Source organism: Oncorhynchus nerka, linkage group LG3, assembly GCF_034236695.1.
Source record: "Oncorhynchus nerka isolate Pitt River linkage group LG3, Oner_Uvic_2.0, whole genome shotgun sequence".
Lineage (NCBI taxonomy): Eukaryota > Metazoa > Chordata > Actinopteri > Salmoniformes > Salmonidae > Oncorhynchus > Oncorhynchus nerka.
The window spans coordinates 60,290,521-60,317,474 of NC_088398.1; the positions used below are offsets into that span (position 1 = coordinate 60,290,521).

Consider the following 26,954-nt stretch of genomic DNA (forward strand, 5'->3'; position numbering starts at 1 on the left):
TCCTAGAGTGTCAGCTAAAGACTTACAGAAATCCCTGGTACATGCTGGTACATGCTAACATCTCTGTTGACGAGTCAACGATACGTAAAACACTAAACAAGAATGGTGTTCATGGGAGGACACCACAGAAGAAGCCACTGCTGTCCAAAGAAAACACTGCTGCACGTCTGAAGTTGGATGCACCTGGATGTTCCACAGCACTTCTGGCAAAATATTCTGTGGACAGATGAAACTACAGTTGAGTTGTTTGGAAGGAACACAACACTATGTGTGGAGAGGAAAAAATGGCACAGCACACCAACATCAGAGCCTCACAACCGCCTTCTGCCTTCTGTGGCCCAGTCAGTGTCCTGACCTCAACCGCCTTCTGCCTTCTGTGGCCCAGTCAGTGTCCTGACCTCAACCGCCTTCTGCCTTCTGTGGCCCAGTCAGAGTCCTGACCTCAACCTCCTTCTGCCTTCTGTGGCCCAGTCAGTGTCCTGACCTCAACCGCCTTCTGCCTTCTGTGGCCCAGTCAGTGTCCTGACCTCAACCGCCTTCTGCCTTCTGTGGCCCAGTCAGTGTCCTGACCTCAACCGCCTTCTGCCTTCTGTGGCCCAGTCAGAGTCCTGACCTCAACCTCCTTCTGCCTTCTGTGGCCCAGTCAGTGTCCTGACCTCAACCGCCTTCTGCCTTCTGTGGCCCAGTCAGTGTCCTGACCTCAACCGCCTTCTGCCTTCTGTGGCCCAGTCAGTGTCCTGACCTCAACCGCCTTCTGCCTTCTGTGGCCCAGTCAGTGTCCTGACCTCAACCGCCTTCTGCCTTCTGTTGCCCAGTCAGAGTCCTGACCTCAACCGCCTAATGCCTTCTGTGGCCCAGTCAGTGTCCTGACCTCAACCCCATTTGAAAATGCTGTGGCATGACCTCGAGCGGTTCACAACAGACATCAAGAATATTGCTGAACTGAAACCGTTTTGTAAAGAGGAATGGTCCAAAATTCCTCCTGACCGTTGTGCAGATCTGATCCACAACTACAGAAAACATTTGGTTGAGGTTGTTGCTGCCAAAGGAGGGTGAACCAGTTATTAAATCCAAGGGTTCACATACTTGTTCCACCCTGCACTGTGAATGTTTATGCTGTGTGTTCAATAAAGACATGAAAACGTATAATTGTTTGTGTGTTATTAGTTTAAGCAGTCTGTTTTTGTCTTTTGTTGTGATTTAGATGAAGATCAGAACTAATTTTATGACTAATTCATGCAGAAATCCAGGTCATTCTAAAGGGTCACATACTTTTTGTTGCCACTGTACGTGTCCTTGTGGTAAACATGATTTGGGTAAAACGAAGCGCGAATTAAATGTATGAATCTCGGTGCATCGTAGCTCCATTAGGTGCAAAAACTCGACGTACCCTGTTGCGGCCCACTTTTTGGAAGCAAACCTTCGCTATTTCGGCACCGAACACATCACCCTGTGTGAGGGGGTGACCTTGACAATGTATTGTTAAAACAAGAGGCTGCCTGGATCTTTAATTTACAGACCCTTGCTCCCTTCACTCTCAACGTAGACTTTGATCTGAAGCCATTCTTGTGATTACTGTGATTCTACTATCCATTGTAAATATTTATAGGCCTATGTAGCCAAATTGTATCTATGATCGTATGTTATTCATTCATGCTTTTTATATGTTCTATTTATATATAAATCAACCAATGGAATCAAGCCAAATCTATCCATGATTACAGACACCTGTGTGTTTCCTTTGACACTATATAAACTAGTGACACGCAGTGTTTGTCATTATATACCCTGATGAAGACAGATTGTCTGTCAACGTTGGTTATTAGGTTAAATGATTGCATCTGAGCTCCTAGAGTGTGTGGCTCTCCTTTTTTACAGTTTTTAAGACACAACACCACCACTCTGTGACCAGCGCTAATGTTGCAGAGTACAACCACATGCGGAGACCATTCCTGTAACTTTACAGGACTGTTCACATGGGTTTCCTTATGGGTTAACTGCAATGCTTAGTAATAGGTAAGGCAAGTTCTTGTGACGCACCATATTGGGCAATTCATTGTAGAGTGAGTCCAAAATTTTTTTATTTCCGTATTTGACCAGATTACACAAACATAGTAAAGGAGCCAAGAAGGGGTTCACCATCTTGATAACTAACTATTCTCTGAGTCCCTATGTTGATACTGTTACGAATGTGTATTTCTGTGTATAAAACTGATTTATTAATGTGTCTGGTTCCCTCCCCTGTCCCTGTGGTAGTTTCCCAGGCAGGGAGGCCACAGAGTCCTCTGTGTCCCAGCAGCTCAGTCTGAGTGTGGGAGATGACAGCCTGGGCAGCTGGTCCCGCCTCAGCTTCGAGGACGAACACCCTGACGAGACCAGCAGCTTCCTGCACCTCAGCGACAGGTAGAGAACACACCGAACAGCATGTAGTCTCAAACTATTCTGCTCTATTCTTTTAGTTTCTCTGAAGGCTAAATGAAATGTCTCTAGTCTAGATTAGCTGACTAATGATTCACCTCTTGAAACACTTCTCTATTGTCTTTGAGCACTGTTGTCTCTCTCACACCAGCGAATGACTCTAACCCATGTTCAATGTCCACAGATGGATAGATATGAGTAGTAGAGCTTTCGACTATGGTTGTGGCATTCAGCCTAGACTTAAATGAATGCTGAAACTAATGAATGCAAGTCAGTCATCACCATTTTGGCTCCACTGCCAATGAGAAATAGGTGTATTTTTTCAGTTGAGAGGTCAAATGGTGTTTCCCATGTTGTTTTAAGGTGGCTGTGGTGATTTAGTGATTCGCTGTTTTGATCCTGTGAGACTGAGTTGAGATCGGTACAAGACCGGTGCCTCCATGTTGCCTCTCAGGCTGACGTTAGCAGGCCTCTGGAGGATATGAAGTCACTAGGTCACTGACAGCAGAATGTATCATTTGGGAACCTCTAGAATAGTGCTATTACACTAACCAGGTCTAAATCGGTGCCTGGTTAGAGTAGAACGATTAAGAAAACACAATGGAACTGGCTTTGAGGTCCAGTGTTGAGTTTGAGGGATCTAGTACCTTCCCCTGCCATGAAACGATTGACTTTGATTTGAGCAAATATAGTCTCTCCTCGTGTCAATGTTATAGATTTTAAATGGCTGTTAAATTGCCGAGTTCTGCTGAGATTGTTTGAGTAACTGCATAAGGATAATGTCAAGCTTTAAGAGAACTGGCTTTTCCTTTCTGATAGGCACACACACACACTGGTCTGTTGGTGTGAATCTGGTGTAATGCTCTGAGAGTGACATGGTCTCACCAGTCTATAGTCTCAGGGTAGGAGTAGAGTTCTTGACATTCCAAGTCTCAGCCTGCTATCTGTATTTTACAGACCCAGTACACATGTACACTTCTCTCCCCAGATAGTGAAAAGGAGACTGTGAGGAGATCAGCTAGTTACTTTGGCCAACAGCCTAGTGAAAGTATCATAATATTTTCTTAAGGTTGTGTCTGTAGCAGCCTGTCTCTTTCTCTGCCCCAGGCCCTTTCCACAGGAACAAAGTCCATCCATGTGTAATTCATTAGCCTCTCTCCCTTCAAAAGACCGATCCAACCATCTCCCATTTGTCAACAAAATAACCCAGGAAAGGAACGGCTCCATTTGGAAAGTATTCAAACTTTGAACGACCTTTCAGCATACCACTCTCACAAACCACAGCTCAAGAGACACTTCTATCTTAGCTGGGTCATTAATGAGCTAATTGACATAGATGGAGTTATTTTTAGATTTCCACATCATTCTCTACATACCAGAGCAGGTACCAGCCAGCCTGGTAATGGGGACTAATTACAGTGATAGATGTTGTGTTGTGATGGATGTCCTGGTGGAGAATGCAGTGATCTCACATAATTAGCAGTCATCAGTTGTTGCTTTGATTGAAAATTCTTTCAGGACCAAGCCTCACATTTTATATGGACAACATTAATAATGGATGACTTGTTTTTGCCAGGTAAGAGAGACCTTTGTGTTTCCAACACCTCAGACTGTGTGTTTGTTTGTGCCCAGTGTTAGCTGCCAGGGTTGAGCCAATGGTCTTGTCTCTTGCAGCAATGGGAACAGCAGTAGTTGGAGCAGCCTGGGGTTAGAGGGAGAGGTGTATGAAGACCGCCTGTCCTTCTCTCCCTCTGACAGGTCGGTCCGTACATACAGCTAACCGTGCTAATTCTAACCGCTAGTCTCTTTCTAGCTCCAGATCTAGGGTCAGATCCTATCCCCATATCATAACCCTTACCATTACATCATCTGACCCGGTCTCAGTAGTTAGGGCCAACTTCTGCTTATGCCCCCTAATCACTGCATGATGTCAGAGCTGTGATCAGCAAAGCTGTGGAATGTGACTGTGTGTCTGTGTATGAGACAACAGCTTCTACCCTCTACAGATCCCTCTAGATAACCATAGAGGACAGAGCATGTCTTTGTCACAGTGTGTCCCCACTCTGTCGGCACACTAGTGGAATTAGCCTAGGCAATGTAATCTGTGTGTGTACAGTGGCAAGAAAAAGTATGTGAACCCTTTGGAATTACCTGGATTTCTGCATAAACTGGTCATCAAATTTGATCTGATCTTCATCTAAGTCACAACAATAGTCAAACATTACGTGCTTAAACTAATAACAAACAAATTATTATATTTTTCTTGTCTATATTGAATACATCATTTAAACATTCACAGTGTAGGTTGTAAAAAGTATGTGAACCCCTAAACTATTGACTTCTCCAAATGCTAATTGGAGTCAGGAGTCAGCTAACCCGGAGTCCAATCAATGAGATGAGATTGGAGATGTTGGTTAGAGCTGCCTTGCCCTATAAAAAACACTCACAAAATCTGAGTTTGCTATTCACAAGAAACATTGCCTGATGTGAACCATGCCTCGGACAGAAGAGATCTCAGAAGACCTGAGATTAAGAATTGTTGACTTACATAAAGCTGGAAAGGGTTACACAAGTATCTCTAAAAGCCTTGATGTTCATCAGTCCACGGTAGGACAACTTGTCTATAAATGGAGAAAGTTCAGCACTGTTGCTACTCTCCCTAGGAGTGGCCATCCTGCAAAGATGACTGCAAGAGCACAGCGCAAAATGCTCATTGAGCTTATGAAGAATCCTAGAGTGTCAGCTAAAGACTTACAGAAATCCCTGGTACATGCTGGTACATGCTAACATCTCTGTTGACGAGTCAACGATACGTAAAACACTGAACAAGAATGGTGTTCATGGGAGGACACCACAGAAGAAGCCACTGCTGTCCAAAGAAAACACTGCTGCACGTCTGAAGTTTGCAAAAGTACACCTGGATGTTCCACAGCACTTCTGGCAAAATATTCTGTGGACAGATGAAACTACAGTTGAGTTGTTTGGAAGGAACACAACACTATGTGTGGAGAGGAAAAAATGGCACAGCACACCAACATCAGAGCCTCATCCCAACTGTGAAGTATGGTGCAGAGAGCATCATGGTTTGGGGCTGCTTTGCTGCCTCTGGTCCTGGACAGCTTGCTATCATCGACAGAAAAATGAATTCCCAAGTTTATCAAGACATTTTGCAGGAGACTGTAAGGCTATCTGTCCACCAATTGAAGCTTGACAGAAGTTGGGTGATGCAACAGGACAACGACCCAAAACACAGTAGTAAATCAACAGAATGGCTTCAACAGAAGAAAATACACCTTCTGGAGTGGCCCAGTCAGAGTCCTGACCTCAACCTGATTTTAAAATGCTGTGGCATGACCTCGAGCGGTTCACAACAGACATCAAGAATATTGCTGAACTGAAACCGTTTTGTTAAGATGAATGATCCAAAATTCCTCCTGACCGTTGTGCAGATCTGATCCACAACTATAGAAAACATTTGGTTGAGGTTGTTGCTGCCAAAGGAGGGTGAACCAGTTATTAAATCCAAGGGTTCACATACTTTTTCCACCCTGCACTGTGAATGTTTATGCTGTGTTCAATAAAGACATGAAAACGTATAATTGTTTGTGTGTTATCAGTTTAAACAGGCCGTGTCTGTCTTATTGTTGTGACCTAGATGATCAGATCCAATTTATGCAGAAATCCAGGTATTTCCAAAGGGGTCACATATTTTTGCCATTGTACGTGTGTATGTACGTGTGTATGTACGTGTGTATGTACGTGTGTGTTTACGTGTGTGTGTACGTGTGTGTGTACGTGTGTGTGTACGTGTGTGTACGTGTGTGTTTACGTGTGTGTGTACGTGTGTGTTTACGTGTGTATGTACGTGTGTGTGTGTGTACGTATGTGTGTATGTACGTGTGTGTGTTTACGTGTGTATGTACGTGTGTATGTACGTGTGTGTTTACGTGTGTATGTACGTGTGTATGTACGTGTGTATGTACGTGTGTGTTTACGTGTGTATGTACGTGTGTGTTTACGTGTGTATGTACGTGTGTGTTTACGTGTGTATGTGTGTGTATGTGTGTGTATGTGTGTGTTTACGTGTGTATGTACGTGTGTATGTACGTGTGTATGTACGTGTGTATGTACGTGTGTGTTTACGTGTGTATGTACGTGTGTATGTACGTGTGTATGTACGTGTGTATGTACGTGTGTATGTACGTGTGTGTTTACGTGTGTATGTATGTGTGTATGTACGTGTGTGTTTACGTGTGTGTGTTTACGTGTGTATGTACGTGTGTGTTTACGTGTGTATGTACGTGTGTGTTTACGTGTGTATGTACGTGTGTATGTACGTGTGTATGTACGTGTGTATGTACGTGTGTGTGTATGTACGTGTGTGTGTATGTACGTGTGTATGTACGTGTGTATGTACGTGTGTGTGTTTACGTGTGTATGTACGTGTGTGTGTACGTGTGTGTGTACGTGTGTATGTACGTGTGTGTTTACGTGTGTATGTACGTGTGTATTTACGTGTGTATGTACGTGTGTATTTACGTGTGTATGTACGTGTGTGTTTACGTGTGTGTACGTGTGTATGTACGTGTGTGTACGTGTGTATGTACGTGTGTATGTACGTGTGTATGTACGTGTGTATGTACGTGTGTGTTTACGTGTGTGTATGTACGTGTGTATGTACGTGTGTGTGTATGTACGTGTGTATGTACGTATGTGTGTGTTTACGTGTGTATGTACGTGTGTATTTACGTGTGTATGTACGTGTGTATGTACGTGTGTATGTGTGTATGTGTGTATGTACGTGTGTATGTACGTGTGTGTGTACGTGTGTATGCGTAAGCCTACTGCATGTGTCCTGAAGTAGCTGTGGGAAGGGCTGAAGCTGGTTTCTCTGTTTGTCTGCATGCTGCATGTCTGAGTGAGAGGCAGGAACCCTGACCAGAGCTCTCCTCAACTAGTGGAAACTGATGACAACAGACTCAGTTAGACCTTCCACCCTAGTCCTGCGGTAAGGGATATCTAGCCAGTAGACAGTACAATGAGAGAGCCCACCCTAGTCCTGCGGTAAGGGATATCTAGCCAGTAGACAGTACAATGAGAGAGCCCACCCTAGTCCTGAGGTAAGGGATATCTAGCCAGTAGACAGTACAATGAGAGAGCCCACCCTAGTCCTGCGGTAAGGGATATCTAGCCAGTAGACAGTACAATGAGAGAGCCCACCCTAGTCCTGCGGTAAGGGATATCTAGCCAGTAGACAGTACAATGAGAGAGCCCACCCTAGTCCTGCGGTAAGGGATATCTAGCCAGTAGACAGTACAATGAGAGAGCCCACCCTAGTCCTGAGGTAAGGGATATCTAGCCAGTAGACAGTACAATGAGAGAGCCCACCCTAGTCCTGCGGTAAGGGATATCTAGCCAGTAGACAGTACAATGAGAGCCCACCCTAGTCCTGCGGTAAGGGATATCTAGCCAGTAGACAGTACAATGAGAGAGCCCACCCTAGTCCTGAGGTAAGGGATATCTAGCCAGTAGACAGTACAATGAGAGAGCCCACCCTAGTCCTGCGGTAAGGGATATCTAGCCAGTAGACAGTACAATGAGAGAGCCCACCCTAGTCCTGAGGTAAGGGATATCTAGCCAGTAGACAGTACAATGAGAGAGCCCACCCTAGTCCTGCGGTAAGGGATATCTAGCCAGTAGACAGTACAATGAGAGCCCACCCTAGTCCTGCGGTAAGGGATATCTAGCCAGTAGACAGTACAATGAGAGCCCACCCTAGTCCTGCGGTAAGGGATATCTAGCCAGTAGACAGTACAATGAGAGAGCCCACCCTAGTCCTGAGGTAAGGGATATCTAGCCAGTAGACAGTACAATGAGAGAGCCCACCCTAGTCCTGCGGTAAGGGATATCTAGCCAGTAGACAGTACAATGAGAGCCCACCCTAGTCCTGCGGTAAGGGATATCTAGCCAGTAGACAGTACAATGAGAGCCCACCCTAGTCCTGCGGTAAGGGATATCTAGCCAGTAGACAGTACAATGAGAGAGCCCACCCTAGTCCTGAGGTAAGGGATATCTAGCCAGTAGACAGTACAATGAGAGCCCACCCTAGTCCTGCGGTAAGGGATATCTAGCCAGTAGACAGTACAATGAGAGAGCCCACCCTAGTCCTGCGGTAAGGGATATCTAGCCAGTAGACAGTACAATGAGAGCCCACCCTAGTCCTGCGGTAAGGGATATCTAGCCAGTAGACAGTACAATGAGAGCCCACCCTAGTCCTGCGGTAAGGGATATCTAGCCAGTAGACAGTACAATGAGAGAGCCCACCCTAGTCCTGAGGTAAGGGATATCTAGCCAGTAGACAGTACAATGAGAGAGCCCACCCTACTCCAGGAGGAAAGTCATATCTATATAGTAGACAGTACAATGAGAGAGCCCACCCTACTCCAGGAGGAAAGTCATATCTATATAGTAGACAGTACAATGAGAGAGCCCACCCTACTCCAGGAGGAAAGTCATATCTATATAGTAGACAGTACAATGAGAGAGCCCACCCTACTCCAGGAGGAAAGTCATATCTATATACAGTATAGGCTAGACAATGGGAGAGGTTAATGATCCAAGTGTAATGGAATCTGTTGCCCTGGGATCTGTAAATAAATGTACAACTGTAGATGTATTTTTATAGGTTTTGCCGCTTGGCACATCACACTGTAAATATTTGCATTATGTATACACTACCAGTCAAAAGTTTTAGAACACCTACTACTCGTTCAAGTTTTTTTTTTTTTTTTAAAAACTATTTTCTACATTGTAGAATAATAGTGAAGACATCAACACTGAAATAACACATATGGAATCATGTAGCAACCAAAAAAGTGTTAAACATATCAAAATATATTTTGTCAGATTTTTCAAATAGCCACCTTTTACTATGACAGCTTTGCACATGCTTGGCATTCTCACAACCAGCTTCATGAGGTAGTCACCTGGAATGCATTTCAATTAACAGCTATGCCTTGTTTAAAAGTTACATTTGTGGAATTTCTTTCTTTCATAATGCGTTTGAGCCAATCAGTTGTTGTGACAAGGTAGGGGTGGTATACAGAAGATTGTCCTATTTGGTAAAAGATCAAGTCCATATTATAGCAAGAACAACTCAAATAAGCAAAGAGAAACGACAGTGCATCATTACTTTAAGACATGATGGTCAGTCAATACGGAAAATTTCAAGAAATTTGGACATTTCTTCAAGTGCAGTCGCAAAATCCATCAAGAGCTATGATGAAACTAGCACTCATGAGGACCACCACAGGAAAGGAAGACCCAGAGTTACCTCTGCTACAGAGGATAAGTTCATTAGAGTTACCAGCCTCTGAAATTGCAGCCCAAATAAATGCTTCAGAGTTCAAGTAACAGACACATCTCAACATCAACTGTTCAGAGGAGACTGTGTGAATCAGGCCTTATTGGTATAATTGCAGCAAATAAACCACTATTAAAGACTACCAATATAAAGAAGATACTTGCTTGGGCCATGAAACACGAGCAATGGACATTAGACCGGTGGAAATTTGTCCTTTGGTCTGGAGTCCAAATTGGAGATTTTTGGTTCTAACCCCATGTCCTTATGTGGGTGAACGGATGATCTCTGCATGTGTATTTCCCACCGTAAAGCATGGAGGAGGTGGTGTTATGGTGTGGGGGTGCTTGGCTGGCAGCACTGGGATTCATTTAGAATTCAAGGCACACTTAACCAGCATTGCTACCGCAGCGATACGCCATCCCATCTGGTTTGCGCTTAGTCCCATCATTTGTTTTTCAACAGGACAATGGCCCAACACACCTCCAGGCTGTGTAAGGGCTAAGAAGGAGAGTGATGGAGAGCGCTGCATCAGATGACCCGGTGTCCACAATCCCTGTACCTCAACCCAATTGAGATGGTTTGGGATGAGTCGGACCGCAGAGTGAAGGAAAAGCAGCCGAAAAGTGCTCAGCATATGTGGGAACTTCAAGACTGTTGGAAAAGCATTCCAGGTGAAGCTGGTTGAGAGAATTCCAAGCGTGTGCAAAGCTGTCAAGGCAAAGGGTGGCTATTTGAAGAATCTTAAATATATTTTGATTTGTATAACACTTTTTTGGGTTACAACATGATTCCATATGTGTTATTTCATAGTTTTGATGTCTTCACTATTATACTACAATGTGAAAATAAAGAAAATCCCATGAATGAGTAGGTGTTCTAAAACTTTTGACCGGTAGTGAATATACAGTAGAGATATGGAAAGTATGATTTTATAAGTCCTTAGGCATTACATGTCATCTCCTGCTAATGGTTAAGCATAGTGAAGAGTGAATACTCACTATGGTAGGATTGTAGGACTATGAGAGAACAGTTTCCACTGTAAGGGTCAGTTGGGGAGAGCTAAAGTCAGGGGACTGGGAGAGATGAGCATGCTGGGAGTTGCTGATGATAAATCAAATTATCGACACCGACCATACCAATCATTTATTGCATGGATTATGCTGATATTGTTCATTACGAGAAGTAACCTGTACTAGAGAACTGTGAAGTTTGGAAATTAAATACATTTGCTAATATGGGTGATTATTAACGGGACAATTGATGGCTACAACCATCAAACTCATTACTGTTATTAACTTATTGTTCTATTTATCATTATCGCATTAATTCAGGCAATTTATCGCGATATGGATTTTTGTCAATGTCGCCCAGGTCTAGTTCACTAATGTAATGTCCCAGGTCATAAGGTGAATGCACCAATTTGTAAGTCGCTCTGGATAAGAGCGTCTGCTAAATGACTTAAATGTAAATGTAAATGTCTAGTTCACTAATGTAATGTCCCAGGTCTAGTTCACTAATGTAATGTCCCAGGTCTAGTTCACTAATGTAATGTCCCAGGTCTAGTTCACTAATGTAATGTTCTAGATAGGACTGCAGACAGAAGTAGTGCACTATAACTTATTTGGAATTCAGATTTGCTATATGCCAATTTGCATGTTGGGAGCTGTGGTCTGTCTTGCAGTATCCTCTTGCATGCTGTGTGGCTCCAGAGTCTGCCTGCTCCCTCTCCCTCTCAACTATCTGCTCTCTCTCTTCTTCCTCTATTTGCTCGCTCTCTTCTTCCTCTATTTGCTCGCTCTCTTCTTCCTCTATTTGCTCGCTCTCTTCTTCCTCTATTTGCTCGCTCTCTTCTTTCTCTATTTGCTCGCTCTCTTCTTTCTCTATTTGCTCGCTCTCTTCTTTCTCTATTTGCTCGCTCTCTTCTTTCTCTATTTGCTCGCTCTCTTCTTTCTCTATTTGCTCGCTCTCTTCTTTCTCTATTTGCTCGCTCTCTTCTTTCTCTATTTGCTCGCTCTCTTCTTCCTCTATTTGCTCTCTCTCTTCTTCCTCTATTTGCTTGCTCTCTTCTTCCTCTATTTGCTCGCTCTCTTCTTCCTCTATTTGCTCGCTCTCTTCTTCCTCTATTTGCTCGCTCTCTTCTTCCTCTATTTGCTCGCTCTTCTTCCTCTATTTGCTCTCTCTTCTTCCTCTATTTGCTCTCTCTTCTTCCTCTATTTGCTCTCTCTTCTTCCTCTATTTGCTCGCTCTCTTCTTCCTCTATTTGCTCGCTCTCTCTCTCTCCTTCCTCTGTCTGCTCTCTCTCTCTCTCCTTCCTCTGTCTTCGCTCTCTTCTTCCTCTATCTGCTCTCTCTCTCGCTCTCTTCTTCCTCTATCTGCTCTCTCGCTCTCTCTTCTTCCTCTATCTGCTCTCTCTCTCGCTCTCTTCTTCCTCTATCTGCTCTCTCTCTCTCTCTCCTTCCTCTATCTGCTCTCTCTCCTTCCTCTGTCTGCTCTCTCTCTCCTTCCTCTATCTTCTCTCTCTCGATCTCTCGCTCTCTCGCTCTCTTCTTCCTCTATCTGCTCTCTCTCTTTATCCTTCCTCTGTCTGCTCTCTCTCTCTTTATCCTTCTTCTGTCTGCTCTCTCTTCCTCCTCTACCTGCTCTCTCTCTCGCCTTCCTATATCTGCTCTCTCTCTCTCTCGCCTTCCTATATCTGCTCTCTCTCTCGCTCTCTCTTCTTCCTCTATCTGCTCTCTCTCTCGCTCTCTCGCCTTCCTATATCTGCTCTCTCTCTCGCTCTCTCTTCTTCCTCTATCTGCTCTCTCTCTCGCTCTCTCTTCTTTCTCTATCTGCTCTCTCTCTCGCTCTCTCTTCTTCCTCTATCTGCTCTCTCTCTCTCTCTCTCTCTCTCTCTCCTTCCTCTATCTGCTCTCTCTCTCTCTCTCTCTCCTTCCTCTGTCTGCTCTCTCTCTTCCTCTATCTGCTCTCTCTCTCTCTTCTTCCTCTATCTGCTCTCTCTCTCTTCTTCCTCTATCTGCTCTCTCTCTATCCTTCCTCTGTCTGCTCTCTCTCTCTTTATCCTTCTTCTGTCTGCTCTCTCTTCCTCCTCTACCTGCTCTCTCTCTCTCTCTCTCTCTCTCTCCTTCCTATATCTGCTCTCTCTCTCTCTCTCTCTTCTTCCTCTATCTGCTCTCTCTCTATCCTTCCTCTGTCTGCTCTCTCTCTCTTTATCCTTCTTCTGTCTGCTCTCTCTTCCTCCTCTACCTGCTCTCTCTCTCTCTCTCTCTCTCTCTCTCTCTCTCTCTCTCTCTCTCCTTCCTATATCTGCTCTCTCTCTCTCTCGCCTTCCTATATCTGCTCTCTCTCTCTCTCGCCTTCCTATATCTGCTCTCTCTCTCTCTCGCCTTCCTATATCTGCTCTCTCTCTCTCTCTCCCTCTCTCTCTCTCCTTCCTCTGTCTGCTCTCTCTTCCTCTATCTGCTCTCTCTCTTCCTCTATCTGCTCTCTCTCTCTTTATCCTTCCTCTGTCTGCTCTCTCGCTCTCTTCTTCCTCTATCTGCTCTCTCTCTCTCTCCTTCCTCTATCTGCTCTCTCTCTCGCTCTCTCTCTCCTTCCTCTATCTGCTCTCTCTCTTTCTCCTTCCTCTGTCTGCTCTCTCTCTCTCCTTCCTCTGTCTGCTCTCTCTCTCTCCTTCCTCTGTCTGCTCTCTCTCTCTCCTTCCTCTGTCTACCCTCTCTCTCTCTCCTTCCTCTATCTACCCTCTCTCTCTCTCCTCTATCTTCTCGCTCTCTTTCTCCTCTATCTGCTCTCTCTCTCTCTCTCTCTCTCCTTCCTATATCTGCTCTGTCTGCTCTCTCTCTCTCTTTCTCCTTCCTCTGTCTGCTCTCTCTCTTCCGCATCTATCTGCTCTCTCTCTCTCTCTTTTCTCTGTGTCTACAATGGTGCTGGTCAGTTCTCTTACTAGTGTAATATTTCTCACTCCACAGCGAAGGCACTGAGGACAAGGAGCTCGAGACCAAGGATGAATCATGCGGTATGACATAGTTACTTCTATCATTAACTGCACCGGATATCGATGGCAAATAGGCTGCTTTATATTATCCTAGTAATTTCTACATGAAGCATTTGATAGTAACTTGGTTCCTATCAGCTACAAACAGTACATACCTTACCATGTTGCACAGCCACACTACAAACAGTACCACCTCAGCATGCACCTGAGCATCATGAAGACATATCCCTGTCCTTCTAAGTCCTGTGTGGTAATACGTAGTTCCCTGCTATAGATTAAGAGTGGTTAGACTAGGAGACTTGGCCCTGTGTGTGTGTGTGTCTGTGCTGCTAGGAGGGGAATTCACCCACCGCCCACACATTCAGCCAAACTGCCACCCATTCATCTATTCTGCCTGAGGTCTCTGCCTGAGGTCTCTGCCTGAGGTCTCTGCCTGAGGTCTCTGCCTGTCAGACCAGATTCCCCAGTGGACTGAGGGGTTAAGGCTCCAGGCTGTGTCAGACCCGGGCCCAGCCAGCCAAGTGGGGGAGGGAGTGTGGGAAACAGGCTTGGCCCACCACCAGAGGAGAGGAAACAGACAGGACGACTGTCAGACAGAGACAGGACGACTGTCAGACAGAGACAGGACGACTGTCAGACAGAGACAGGAGTGGGAGGAAGCTGATATCTCTTCTCTCCCCCTTCAGGTTCAGTGCGTGTGGGCCAGGCTCAGGCTTACAGGCACCTCCTGGTGGTAAATTCTGAGCTCAGGGAGATGACTCCTGACCCACAGCACATGACCTTTGACCCCCAGCTCAGGAGCATGCTGCAGTGGGCGGCGGCCTCCATGGCTGACTTGCCCATGGTTCAGCTGAGTCCTAGTGGCAGCAGGGAGCTGCAGCAGGTGAGTAACCTTAACCCTCGACCAAAGGATTACACACACAGTGGTACCTCAGTCTTTACTGCGGTGTATTAGTTACTGCTTGCTGAGCTGTGTTCTGTCTGCTCTTCCAGCTGCCTGCGGTGGTCCAGAGGCTGAAGGAGAGGGAGTGGAAGGTGGGAGAGCTGCTCCAAGCCCTGCTGCATTACTGTGAGGAGACCCAAACACACACCCCACCCCAGTCTGAACCCAGAGAGGCGGGGAGAGCATCTCACCACACTCCCCTCTTCCAGTGGCTCCTGGAGCACGCTTAGGCTCACTGCACCTCTCCTACCTCCCCTCCCTCCTTACCTCTCCCCAACACTACTTACTGTACAGTATATCTGTGAAGCCTGCTACATAGTCAGCACTACCTGTTAAACTAAACCCTATGAAGATTCCCATCACTTCTCAGTGATGTGCAGCGTACCTGCCAAACCCAGAGCCCCCAATCTAGCCTCCTCGTACCGTGGATCGTGTCCCTTGTAGGGCTGTACCCCCATCGTTACCCGGAGGGCGCTATTAAAAACAGCAATTCTTATTATTGTGTGCGTGTGTGGGCATATTGCCTAACGTAACTGAAAGCAATTGTGTATTTTCTTCTCTCTTCTCTGGTTTTGTTGTGATTGTTTTTAAAGGGATTCTTCTGGATTTTCTATTCCCTCCGTCAGATGAACACCCGGATAGCGTTGGCGCAATGACTGGGAGTCTATGGTATCTACTAGCATGCCAGCAGTTACCCATAGACATCCACTCATTGCACTAACACTAGTTAGCATCTTTCAAACTGCACGCAGAGGCATATCTGGTATCCATTGGTTTATTTGACTCTTCATTGCCAAAATCCCAAAGTATCCCTTTAATATTGGTCTGTATATCACAGGTTGATTAGTGTGTTGTCGTTGACGACTGGCTTTGTTAAAGCGTTCCTACCCTGGTGCTACAGAGAGTAACTTTAACCTCTGTTACAGACGGTAACCTTCTGTTACAGGGGAGGGCGAGAGAGTAACTGTAACCTTCTGTTACAGGGGAGGGTGAGAGAGTAACATTAACCTCTGTTACAGGGGAGGGTGAGAGAGTAACTGTAACCTTCTGTTACAGGGGAGGGTGAGAGAGTAACATTAACCTCTGTTACAGGGGAGGGCGAGAGAGTAACTGTAACCTTCTGTTACAGGGGAGGGTGAGAGAGTAACATTAACCTCTGTTACAGGGGAGGGCGAGAGAGTAACTGTAACCTTCTGTTACAGGGGAGGGTGAGAGAGTAACTGTAACCTTCTGTTACAGGGGAGGGTGAGAGAGTAACTGTAACCTTCTGTTACAGGGGAGGGTGAGAGAGTAACTGTAACCTTCTGTTACAGGGGAGGGTGAGAGAGTAACTTTAACCTCTGTTACAGGGGAGGGTGAGAGAGTAACTGTAACCTTCTGTTACAGGGGAGGGTGAGAGAGTAACTGTAACCTTCTGTTACAGGGGAGGGTGAGAGAGTAACTGTAACCTTCTGTTACAGGGGAGGGTGAGAGAGTAACTGTAACCTTCTGTTACAGGGGAGGGTGAGAGAGTAACTTTAACCTCTGTTACAGGGGAGGGTGAGAGAGTAACTTTAACCTCTGTTACAGGGGAGGGTGAGAGAGTAACTTTAACCTCTGTTACAGGGGAGGGTGAGAGAGTAACTTTAACCTCTGTTACAGGGGAGGGTGAGAGTAACTTTAACCTCTGTTACAGGGGAGGGTGAGAGAGTAACTTTAACCTCTGTTACAGGGGAGGGTGAGAGAGTAACTTTAACCTCTGTTACAGGGGAGGGTGAGAGAGTAACTTTAACCTCTGTTACAGGGGAGGGTGAGAGAGTAACTTTAACCTCTGTTACAGGGGAGGGCGAGAGAGTAACTTTAACCTCTGTTACAGACGGTAACCTTCTGTTACAGGGGAGGGCGAGAGAGTAACTGTAACCTTCTGTTACAGGGGAGGGTGAGAGAGTAACTTTAACCTCTGTTACAGGGGAGGGTGAGAGAGTAACTTTAACCTCTGTTACAGGGGAGGGTGAGAGAGTAACTTTAACCTCTGTTACAGGGGAGGGTGAGAGAGTAACTTTAACCTCTGTTACAGGGGAGGGTGAGAGAGTAACCTTAACCTCTGTTACAGGGGAGGGCGAGAGAGTAACCTTAACCTCTGTTACAGGGGAGGGCGAGAGAGTAACCTTAACCTTCTGTTACAGGGGAGGGCGAGAGAGTAACTTTAACCTCTGTTACAGGGGAGGGCGAGAGAGTAACTTTAACCTCTGTTACAGGGGAGGGCGAGAGAGTAACTTTAACCTCTGTTACAGGGGAGGGTGAGAGAGTAACTTTAACCTCTGTTACAGGGGAGGGTGAGAGAGTAACTTTAACCTCTGTTACAGGGGAGGGTGAGAGTAACTTTAACCTCTGTTACAGGGGAGGGTGAGAGTAACTTTAACCTCTGTTACAGGGGAGGGTGAGAGAGTAACCTTAACCTCTGTTACAGGGGAGGGTGAGAGAGTAACTTTAACCTCTGTTACAGGGGAGGGTGAGAGAGTAACCTTAACCTCTGTTACAGGGGAGGGTGAGAGAGTAACGTTAACCTCTGTTACAGGGGAGGGTGAGAGTAACTTTAACCTCTGTTACAGGGGAGGGTGAGAGAGTAACTTTAACCTCTGTTACAGGGGAGGGCGAGAGAGTAACTTTAACCTCTGTTACAGGGGAGGGTGAGAGAGTAACTTTAACCTCTGTTACAGGGGAGGGTGAGAGAGTAACCTTAACCTCTGTTACAGGGGAGGGTGAGAGAGTAACCTTAACCTCTGTTACAGGGGAGGGTGAGAGAGTAACTTTAACCTCTGTTACAGGGGAGGGCGAGAGAGTAACTTTAACCTCTGTTACAGGGGAGGGCGAGAGAGTAACTTTAACCTCTGTTACAGGGGAGGGCGAGAGAGTAACTTTAACCTCTGTTACAGGGGAGGGCGAGAGTAACTTTAACCTCTGTTACAGACAGTAACCTTCTGTTACAGGGGAGGGTGAGAGAGTAACCTTAACCTTCTGTTACAGGGGAGGGTGAGAGTAACTTTAACCTCTGTTACAGGGGAGGGTGAGAGAGTAACTTTAACCTCTGTTACAGGGGAGGGTGAGAGAGTAACTTTAACCTCTGTTACAGGGGAGGGTGAGAGAGTAACTTTAACCTCTGTTACAGGGGAGGGCGAGAGAGTAACTTTAACCTCTGTTACAGAGGAGGGTGAGAGTAACTTTAACCTCTGTTACAGGGGAGGGTGAGAGAGTAACTTTAACCTCTGTTACAGGGGAGGGTGAGAGAGTAACTTTAACCTCTGTTACAGGGGAGGGTGAGAGAGTAACTTTAACCTCTGTTACAGGGGAGGGTGAGAGAGTAACTTTAACCTCTGTTACAGGGGAGGGTGAGAGAGTAACTTTAACCTCTGTTACAGGGGAGGGTGAGAGAGTAACTTTAACCTCTGTTACAGGGGAGGGTGAGAGAGTAACTTTAACCTCTGTTACAGGGGAGGGTGAGAGAGTAACTTTAACCTCTGTTACAGGGGAGGGCGAGAGAGTAACCTTAACCTTCTGTTACAGGGGAGGGCGAGAGAGTAACCTTAACCTCTGTTACAGGGGAGGGTGAGAGAGTAACTTTAACCTCTGTTACAGGGGAGGGTGAGAGAGTAACTTTAACCTCTGTTACAGGGGAGGGTGAGAGAGTAACTTTAACCTCTGTTACAGGGGAGGGTGAGAGTAACTTTAACCTCTGTTACAGGGGAGGGTGAGAGTAACTTTAACCTCTGTTACAGGGGAGGGTGAGAGAGTAACCTTAACCTCTGTTACAGGGGAGGGTGAGAGAGTAACTTTAACCTCTGTTACAGGGGAGGGTGAGAGAGTAACCTTAACCTCTGTTACAGGGGAGGGTGAGAGAGTAACGTTAACCTCTGTTACAGGGGAGGGTGAGAGTAACTTTAACCTCTGTTACAGGGGAGGGTGAGAGAGTAACTTTAACCTCTGTTACAGGGGAGGGCGAGAGAGTAACTTTAACCTCTGTTACAGGGGAGGGTGAGAGAGTAACTTTAACCTCTGTTACAGGGGAGGGTGAGAGAGTAACCTTAACCTCTGTTACAGGGGAGGGTGAGAGAGTAACCTTAACCTCTGTTACAGGGGAGGGTGAGAGAGTAACTTTAACCTCTGTTACAGGGGAGGGCGAGAGAGTAACTTTAACCTCTGTTACAGGGGAGGGCGAGAGAGTAACTTTAACCTCTGTTACAGGGGAGGGCGAGAGAGTAACTTTAACCTCTGTTACAGGGGAGGGCGAGAGTAACTTTAACCTCTGTTACAGACAGTAACCTTCTGTTACAGGGGAGGGTGAGAGAGTAACCTTAACCTTCTGTTACAGGGGAGGGTGAGAGTAACTTTAACCTCTGTTACAGGGGAGGGTGAGAGAGTAACTTTAACCTCTGTTACAGGGGAGGGTGAGAGAGTAACTTTAACCTCTGTTACAGGGGAGGGTGAGAGAGTAACTTTAACCTCTGTTACAGGGGAGGGCGAGAGAGTAACTTTAACCTCTGTTACAGAGGAGGGTGAGAGTAACTTTAACCTCTGTTACAGGGGAGGGTGAGAGAGTAACTTTAACCTCTGTTACAGGGGAGGGTGAGAGAGTAACTTTAACCTCTGTTACAGGGGAGGGTGAGAGAGTAACTTTAACCTCTGTTACAGGGGAGGGTGAGAGAGTAACTTTAACCTCTGTTACAGGGGAGGGTGAGAGAGTAACTTTAACCTCTGTTACAGGGGAGGGTGAGAGAGTAACCTTAACCTCTGTTACAGGGGAGGGTGAGAGAGTAACCTTAACCTCTGTTACAGGGGAGGGTGAGAGAGTAACTTTAACCTCTGTTACAGGGGAGGGCGAGAGAGTAACTTTAACCTCTGTTACAGGGGAGGGCGAGAGTAACTTTAACCTCTGTTACAGACAGTAACCTTCTGTTACAGGGGAGGGTGAGAGAGTAACCTTAACCTTCTGTTACAGGGGAGGGTGAGAGTAACTTTAACCTCTGTTACAGGGGAGGGTGAGAGAGTAACTTTAACCTCTGTTACAGGGGAGGGTGAGAGAGTAACTTTAACCTCTGTTACAGGGGAGGGTGAGAGAGTAACTTTAACCTCTGTTACAGGGGAGGGCGAGAGAGTAACTTTAACCTCTGTTACAGAGGAGGGTGAGAGTAACTTTAACCTCTGTTACAGGGGAGGGTGAGAGAGTAACTTTAACCTCTGTTACAGGGGAGGGTGAGAGAGTAACTTTAACCTCTGTTACAGGGGAGGGTGAGAGAGTAACTTTAACCTCTGTTACAGGGGAGGGTGAGAGAGTAACTTTAACCTCTGTTACAGGGGAGGGTGAGAGAGTAACTTTAACCTCTGTTACAGGGGAGGGTGAGAGAGTAACCTTAACCTCTGTTACAGGGGAGGGTGAGAGAGTAACCTTAACCTCTGTTACAGGGGAGGGTGAGAGAGTAACTTTAACCTCTGTTACAGGGGAGGGCGAGAGAGTAACTTTAACCTCTGTTACAGGGGAGGGCGAGAGAGTAACTTTAACCTCTGTTACAGGGGAGGGCGAGAGAGTAACTTTAACCTCTGTTACAGGGGAGGGCGAGAGTAACTTTAACCTCTGTTACAGACAGTAACCTTCTGTTACAGGGGAGGGTGAGAGAGTAACCTTAACCTTCTGTTACAGGGGAGGGTGAGAGTAACTTTAACCTCTGTTACAGGGGAGGGTGAGAGAGTAACTTTAACCTCTGTTACAGGGGAGGGTGAGAGAGTAACTTTAACCTCTGTTACAGGGGAGGGTGAGAGAGTAACTTTAACCTCTGTTACAGGGGAGGGCGAGAGAGTAACTTTAACCTCTGTTACAGAGGAGGGTGAGAGTAACTTTAACCTCTGTTACAGGGGAGGGTGAGAGAGTAACTTTAACCTCTGTTACAGGGGAGGGTGAGAGAGTAACTTTAACCTCTGTTACAGGGGAGGGTGAGAGAGTAACTTTAACCTCTGTTACAGGGGAGGGTGAGAGAGTAACTTTAACCTCTGTTACAGGGGAGGGTGAGAGAGTAACTTTAACCTCTGTTACAGGGGAGGGTGAGAGAGTAACTTTAACCTCTGTTACAGGGGAGGGTGAGAGAGTAACTTTAACCTCTGTTACAGGGGACGGTGAGAGAGTAACTTTAACCTCTGTTACAGGGGAGGGCGAGAGAGTAACCTTAACCTTCTGTTACAGGGGAGGGCGAGAGAGTAACCTTAACCTCTGTTACAGGGGAGGGTGAGAGAGTAACTTTAACCTCTGTTACAGGGGAGGGTGAGAGAGTAACTTTAACCTCTGTTACAGGGGAGGGTGAGAGAGTAACTTTAACCTCTGTTACAGGGGAGGGTGAGAGTAACTTTAACCTCTGTTACAGGGGAGGGTGAGAGTAACTTTAACCTCTGTTACAGGGGAGGGTGAGAGAGTAACCTTAACCTCTGTTACAGGGGAGGGTGAGAGAGTAACTTTAACCTCTGTTACAGGGGAGGGTGAGAGAGTAACCTTAACCTCTGTTACAGGGGAGGGTGAGAGAGTAACGTTAACCTCTGTTACAGGGGAGGGTGAGAGTAACTTTAACCTCTGTTACAGGGGAGGGTGAGAGAGTAACTTTAACCTCTGTTACAGGGGAGGGCGAGAGAGTAACTTTAACCTCTGTTACAGGGGAGGGTGAGAGAGTAACTTTAACCTCTGTTACAGGGGAGGGTGAGAGAGTAACCTTAACCTCTGTTACAGGGGAGGGTGAGAGAGTAACCTTAACCTCTGTTACAGGGGAGGGTGAGAGAGTAACTTTAACCTCTGTTACAGGGGAGGGCGAGAGAGTAACTTTAACCTCTGTTACAGGGGAGGGCGAGAGAGTAACTTTAACCTCTGTTACAGGGGAGGGCGAGAGAGTAACTTTAACCTCTGTTACAGGGGAGGGCGAGAGTAACTTTAACCTCTGTTACAGACAGTAACCTTCTGTTACAGGGGAGGGTGAGAGAGTAACCTTAACCTTCTGTTACAGGGGAGGGTGAGAGTAACTTTAACCTCTGTTACAGGGGAGGGTGAGAGAGTAACTTTAACCTCTGTTACAGGGGAGGGTGAGAGAGTAACTTTAACCTCTGTTACAGGGGAGGGTGAGAGAGTAACTTTAACCTCTGTTACAGGGGAGGGCGAGAGAGTAACTTTAACCTCTGTTACAGAGGAGGGTGAGAGTAACTTTAACCTCTGTTACAGGGGAGGGTGAGAGAGTAACTTTAACCTCTGTTACAGGGGAGGGTGAGAGAGTAACTTTAACCTCTGTTACAGGGGAGGGTGAGAGAGTAACTTTAACCTCTGTTACAGGGGAGGGTGAGAGAGTAACTTTAACCTCTGTTACAGGGGAGGGTGAGAGAGTAACTTTAACCTCTGTTACAGGGGAGGGTGAGAGAGTAACTTTAACCTCTGTTACAGGGGAGGGTGAGAGAGTAACTTTAACCTCTGTTACAGGGGAGGGTGAGAGAGTAACTTTAACCTCTGTTACAGGGGAGGGCGAGAGAGTAACCTTAACCTTCTGTTACAGGGGAGGGCGAGAGAGTAACCTTAACCTCTGTTACAGGGGAGGGTGAGAGTAACCTTAACCTCTGTTACAGGGGAGGGTGAGAGAGTAACTTTAACCTCTGTTACAGGGGAGGGTGAGAGAGTAACTTTAACCTCTGTTACAGGGGAGGGTGAGAGAGTAACTTTAACCTCTGTTACAGGGGAGGGTGAGAGAGTAACTTTAACCTCTGTTACAGGGGAGGGTGAGAGAGTAACTTTAACCTCTGTTACAGGGGAGGGTGAGAGAGTAACCTTAACCTCTGTTACAGAGGAGGGTGAGAGTAACTTTAACCTCTGTTACAGGGGAGGGTGAGAGAGTAACCTTAACCTCTGTTACACAGAGAAAGGGGAACATGACAGACGTACGGAGACAGAGGGGGACCTGAACCGTGTTAGATCGAGAGTGAGGGGTAGAGAAATGTCAGTGAAAGGGAGAAGAGGGAGAAAGAGATGAATGTGTTTTCTGTTAGGGAATCCCCATAGCTGCAGGCCAGATGATGTCATCACCTTAGTTCTCCTCTGTGGTGGTGTTTCCACATGATTAGGGACCAACGACACTCACATGAATACACTCACATGAATACACTCTCATGAAAACACTCTCATGAATAAACTCACACGAATACAAGTGCATGTTGATTTTAACCCCCTTCATGATGAGTATAACTGAGTTTAAGATCACATGTCCTTTGAGAAGATAATTGTTTACAACATATGAGTGGTTTCAATATAATGGGTCACATTACATGATATAATATCTACGTGTCTACTATGTTCTAAGTGTAAAACACACAATGAACCTAGCAGCAGATTTGTTTTTATCAAACATTTTATTTCTAAAGGATGTTACTAAGATTTACGATTTGAAGTGAAATATGAGAAACTGCTCTATTATATGAAGGAAGCCTTGATTATCAGCTAGCTGTATGTTGCCATTAGCTACAGTAGAGACTTCCTACTATAGCGTGCGTGCTTTATCCATGTGATGCACTGGTTATCTAGAAGGGCCTTGTCCACTGCTGGGAACATCCTATGACACACACAGTACATGTCCTAATTAAAGACATGTTCTAAGTCTGCATCTCTCAACCACAACTGATCGGTTTATAGCTCAGTGAACACACACACAGCTTAGGGAATCTGACCCCTGCAACTTCCCTCTCTTACCCCCAACACAAACACACACAGCTTAGGGAATCTGACCCCTGCAACTTCCCTCTCTTACCCCCAACACAAACACACACAGCTTAGGGAATCTGACCCCTGCAACTTCCCTCTTACCCCCAACACAAACACACACAGCTTAGGGAATCTGACCCCTGCAACTTCCCTCTCTTACCCCCAACACAAACACACACAGTTTAGGGAATCTGACCCCTGCAACTTCCCTTTCTTACCCCCAACACAAACACACACAGCTTAGGAATCTGACCCTGCAACTTCCCTCTCTTACCCCCAACACAAACACACACAGCTTAGGGAATCTGACCCCTGCAACTTCCCTCTCTTACCCCCAACACAAACACACACAGCTTAGGGAATCTGACCCCTGCAACTTCCCTCTCTTACCCCCAACACAAACACACACAGCTTAGGGAATCTGACCCCTGCAACTTCCCTCTCTTACCCCCAACACAAACACACACAGCTTAGGGAATCTGACCCCTGCAACTTCCCTCTCTTACCCCCAACACAAACACACACACGCACACATCCTTCACTACTCCTGCTATGAATGCACTTTTAGGGAGGTGAGGATGGGCATTTCCACTCTGGTTGCCCCAGGCTTCTGCCTCCTTATAGATGATACCACAACGTGATGACACTTCTGAGTGAGTGGCCTCATATCCTGTTAAGGTTAACCTTAGTCACACACAGTCAGTCAACCACAGTAGCCAACACACACACACAGACCCTAAAGGAATCTCTGGCGTTGTGACACGCTGTTATGATGATTTGTATTAAGGGAATTTCAGACAATGTGAAATTATGGGGATATTGACCATGCTGTGGCATCTCTACGCTGTATTATAAACTGGGAGGTTCAAGCCCTGAATGCTGATTGGCTGACAGTCCGTATACCACGGTTATGACAAAGCATTTGTTTTTACTGTTCTAATTACGTTGTCAACCAATTTATAATAGTATTAAGGCACCTCGGGGGTTTGTTGTTTATGGCTAATATACCACGGCTACGGTCTTTATCCAAGCACTCTGCGTTGCGTTGTGCATAAGAACAGCCCTTAGCCGTGGTATATTGGCCATATACCACAGCCCTTATCCCTTATTGCTTAAATATACCATGGCCTGCATGCCCACATTGAACAGTTGATGGCTGTTCTGCTGCTGCCGTCACTGTAACAACCGAACAGATTCTAGTTCATTAACCCTTTGAGGAGGGAGATCTTAGAACACTCTCGGTATTATATTATGACATTTCAATGACTGCATTAACAGGCCTTTGTGCTGTGATCAATTACAACCAGCATGCCTGTACGTACTCTTGAAATGGTTCATTTCTATATTTCTGCACTGTACTATAGCTACATCATCAGCAGAGTCGTTCTGTGTTTAGTAGCAGCATGGCCTGATCCTCATGCTCTTCATCACTTGAATATTATTATATTGACATGCCTGTCCTTGAACGAGCCCCAATGACACTTCAGCTGTACATATCCCCAGTTAAAAGTCCCTGACAGCATACAGTATAGACTCCCCATTGTCAAACTCCCTGACAGCATACAGTATAGACTCCACGTTGTCAAACTCCCTGACAGCATACAGTATAGACTCCCCGTTGTCAAACTCCCTGACAGCATACAGTATAGACTCCCCGTTGTCAAACTCCCTGACAGCATACAGTATAGACTCCCCGTTGTCAAACTCCCTGACAGCATACAGTATAGACTCCACGTTGTCAAACTCCCTGACAGCATACAGTATAGACTCCCCGTTGTCAAACTCCCTGACAGCATACAGTATAGAATCCCCGTTGTCAAACTCCCTGACAGCATACAGTATAGACTCCCCGTTGTCAAACTCCCTGACAGCATACAGTATAGACTCACCTTTGTCAAACTCCCTGACAGCATACAGTGTAGACTCCCCTTTGTCAAACTGCCTGACAGCATACAGTATAGACTCCCCTTTGTCAAACTCCCTGACAGCATACAGTATAGACTCCACGTTGTCAAACTCCCTGACAGCATACAGTATAGACTCCACGTTGTCATCTCCCTGACAGCATACAGTATAGACTCCCCGTTGTCAAACTCCCTGACAGCATACAGTATAGACTCCACGTTGTCAAACTCCCTGACAGCATACAGTATAGACTCCACGTTGTCATCTCCCTGACAGCATACAGTATAGACTCCACGTTGTCAAACTCCCTGACAGCATACAGTATAGACTCCACGTTGTCAAACTCCCTGACAGCATACAGTATAGACTCCACGTTGTCATCTCCCTGACAGCATACACTATAGACTCCACGTTGTCAAACTCCCTGACAGCATACAGTATAGACTCCACGTTGTCAAACTCCCTGACAGCATACAGTATAGACTCCACGTTGTCAAACTCCCTGACAGCATACAGTACAATAGAAGGCCACTGCTGATGCCTTATGTATTAACACTGATTCTCTGAGCTGCCAAATGTTGCTGATCCATGTGAAATTTGAAGGATATGTTTAATTGTTTATAACCTTAACGTATCTGAACGCTTAATCAAAAGTACTTTAAAAGTTGTAATAAAAAACACATTCCCAAAATGTATAGGGGAAAAGTAGGTATTAATAGGAGAAAATCTATGTAATCAAAGAGGAATGTATGGAGGAGAGTATATAGAACCTGTAAGAGTTAGACAACTATGCCACATTATAATACAGTTTCCAGAGTCTCTGATGGGGATTGTAAACATATAGACAGCTCATCTGTCGGGCCTTCCTGTATCAATCACTGTATTTATTGTACCTGTACATTCTTATGTTTTCCTTCACAGGCCACCTGTCTGGCCGCCTGCCTGGCCGCCTGTCTGGCCACATGTCGGGCCTTCCTGTATCAATCACTGTATTTATTGTACCTGTACATTCCTATGTTTTCCTTCACAGGCCACCTGTCTGGCCGCCTGCCTGGCCACCTGTCGGGCCTTCCTGTATCAATCACTGTATTTATTGTACCTGTACATTCCTATGTTTTCCTTCACAGGCCACCTGTCTGGCCACCTGTCTGGCCGCCTGCCTGCCGCTTGGTGTTATTTAAAGCTGAATGTGCGTCTGCAGTGAAATGACTCCACAGTATCAGATGTACTATCAGGTGTATAGGTCTGTTTTGTTACTGTCAGTGCTGCAGTGTTACTATCATCCTGTGTTGCACAGCAGAAGGCAACCTGTGTTTTACTCCATCCTGTATTTTTCCTGCTTCTTTGTCAAATCTTGTCAAATAAGGTATTTAATGCTAATTGATGTAAGTTATAACAGTGAGTCCACTACTAAACCCCTTCTAGTGACATTGCTAAAAAGCTGACACATTCTAAGCTTGACGTCGAAGCACTATTTGTCATTGTTTAAGCTGTGTGTAACAATAAAGCTTTTTCATGTGCTCTGATATCCTGATTCTGCCTAATTACCTACCTAGTATACAGATTTGTGTGATGTAGAGAATGT

General features: G+C 45.8%; 1 protein-coding gene across 3 annotated transcripts in view; it reads left to right on the forward strand.

Moving 5' to 3' along the window:
• The window catches only part of LOC115111750 (A-kinase anchor protein 11-like), a 51,624-nt gene extending 32,246 nt beyond the window's left edge, over nucleotides 1-19,378 (forward strand). For 2 of the 3 annotated variants that reach the window (XM_029638128.2, XM_029638146.2), the window contains exons 10-14: nucleotides 2,257-2,403; nucleotides 4,093-4,176; nucleotides 13,747-13,793; nucleotides 14,459-14,655; nucleotides 14,766-19,378. In XM_029638128.2, coding sequence (XP_029493988.1) covers nucleotides 2,257-2,403; nucleotides 4,093-4,176; nucleotides 13,747-13,793; nucleotides 14,459-14,655; nucleotides 14,766-14,945 — 655 coding nt within the window. In that variant the 3' untranslated portion in view covers nucleotides 14,946-19,378. The remainder of the gene's footprint in view (nucleotides 1-2,256; nucleotides 2,404-4,092; nucleotides 4,177-13,746; nucleotides 13,794-14,458; nucleotides 14,656-14,765) is intronic. The other variant, XM_029638157.2, reaches the window with a different exon arrangement.
• The last annotated feature ends 7,576 nt before the right edge of the window (nucleotides 19,379-26,954 follow it).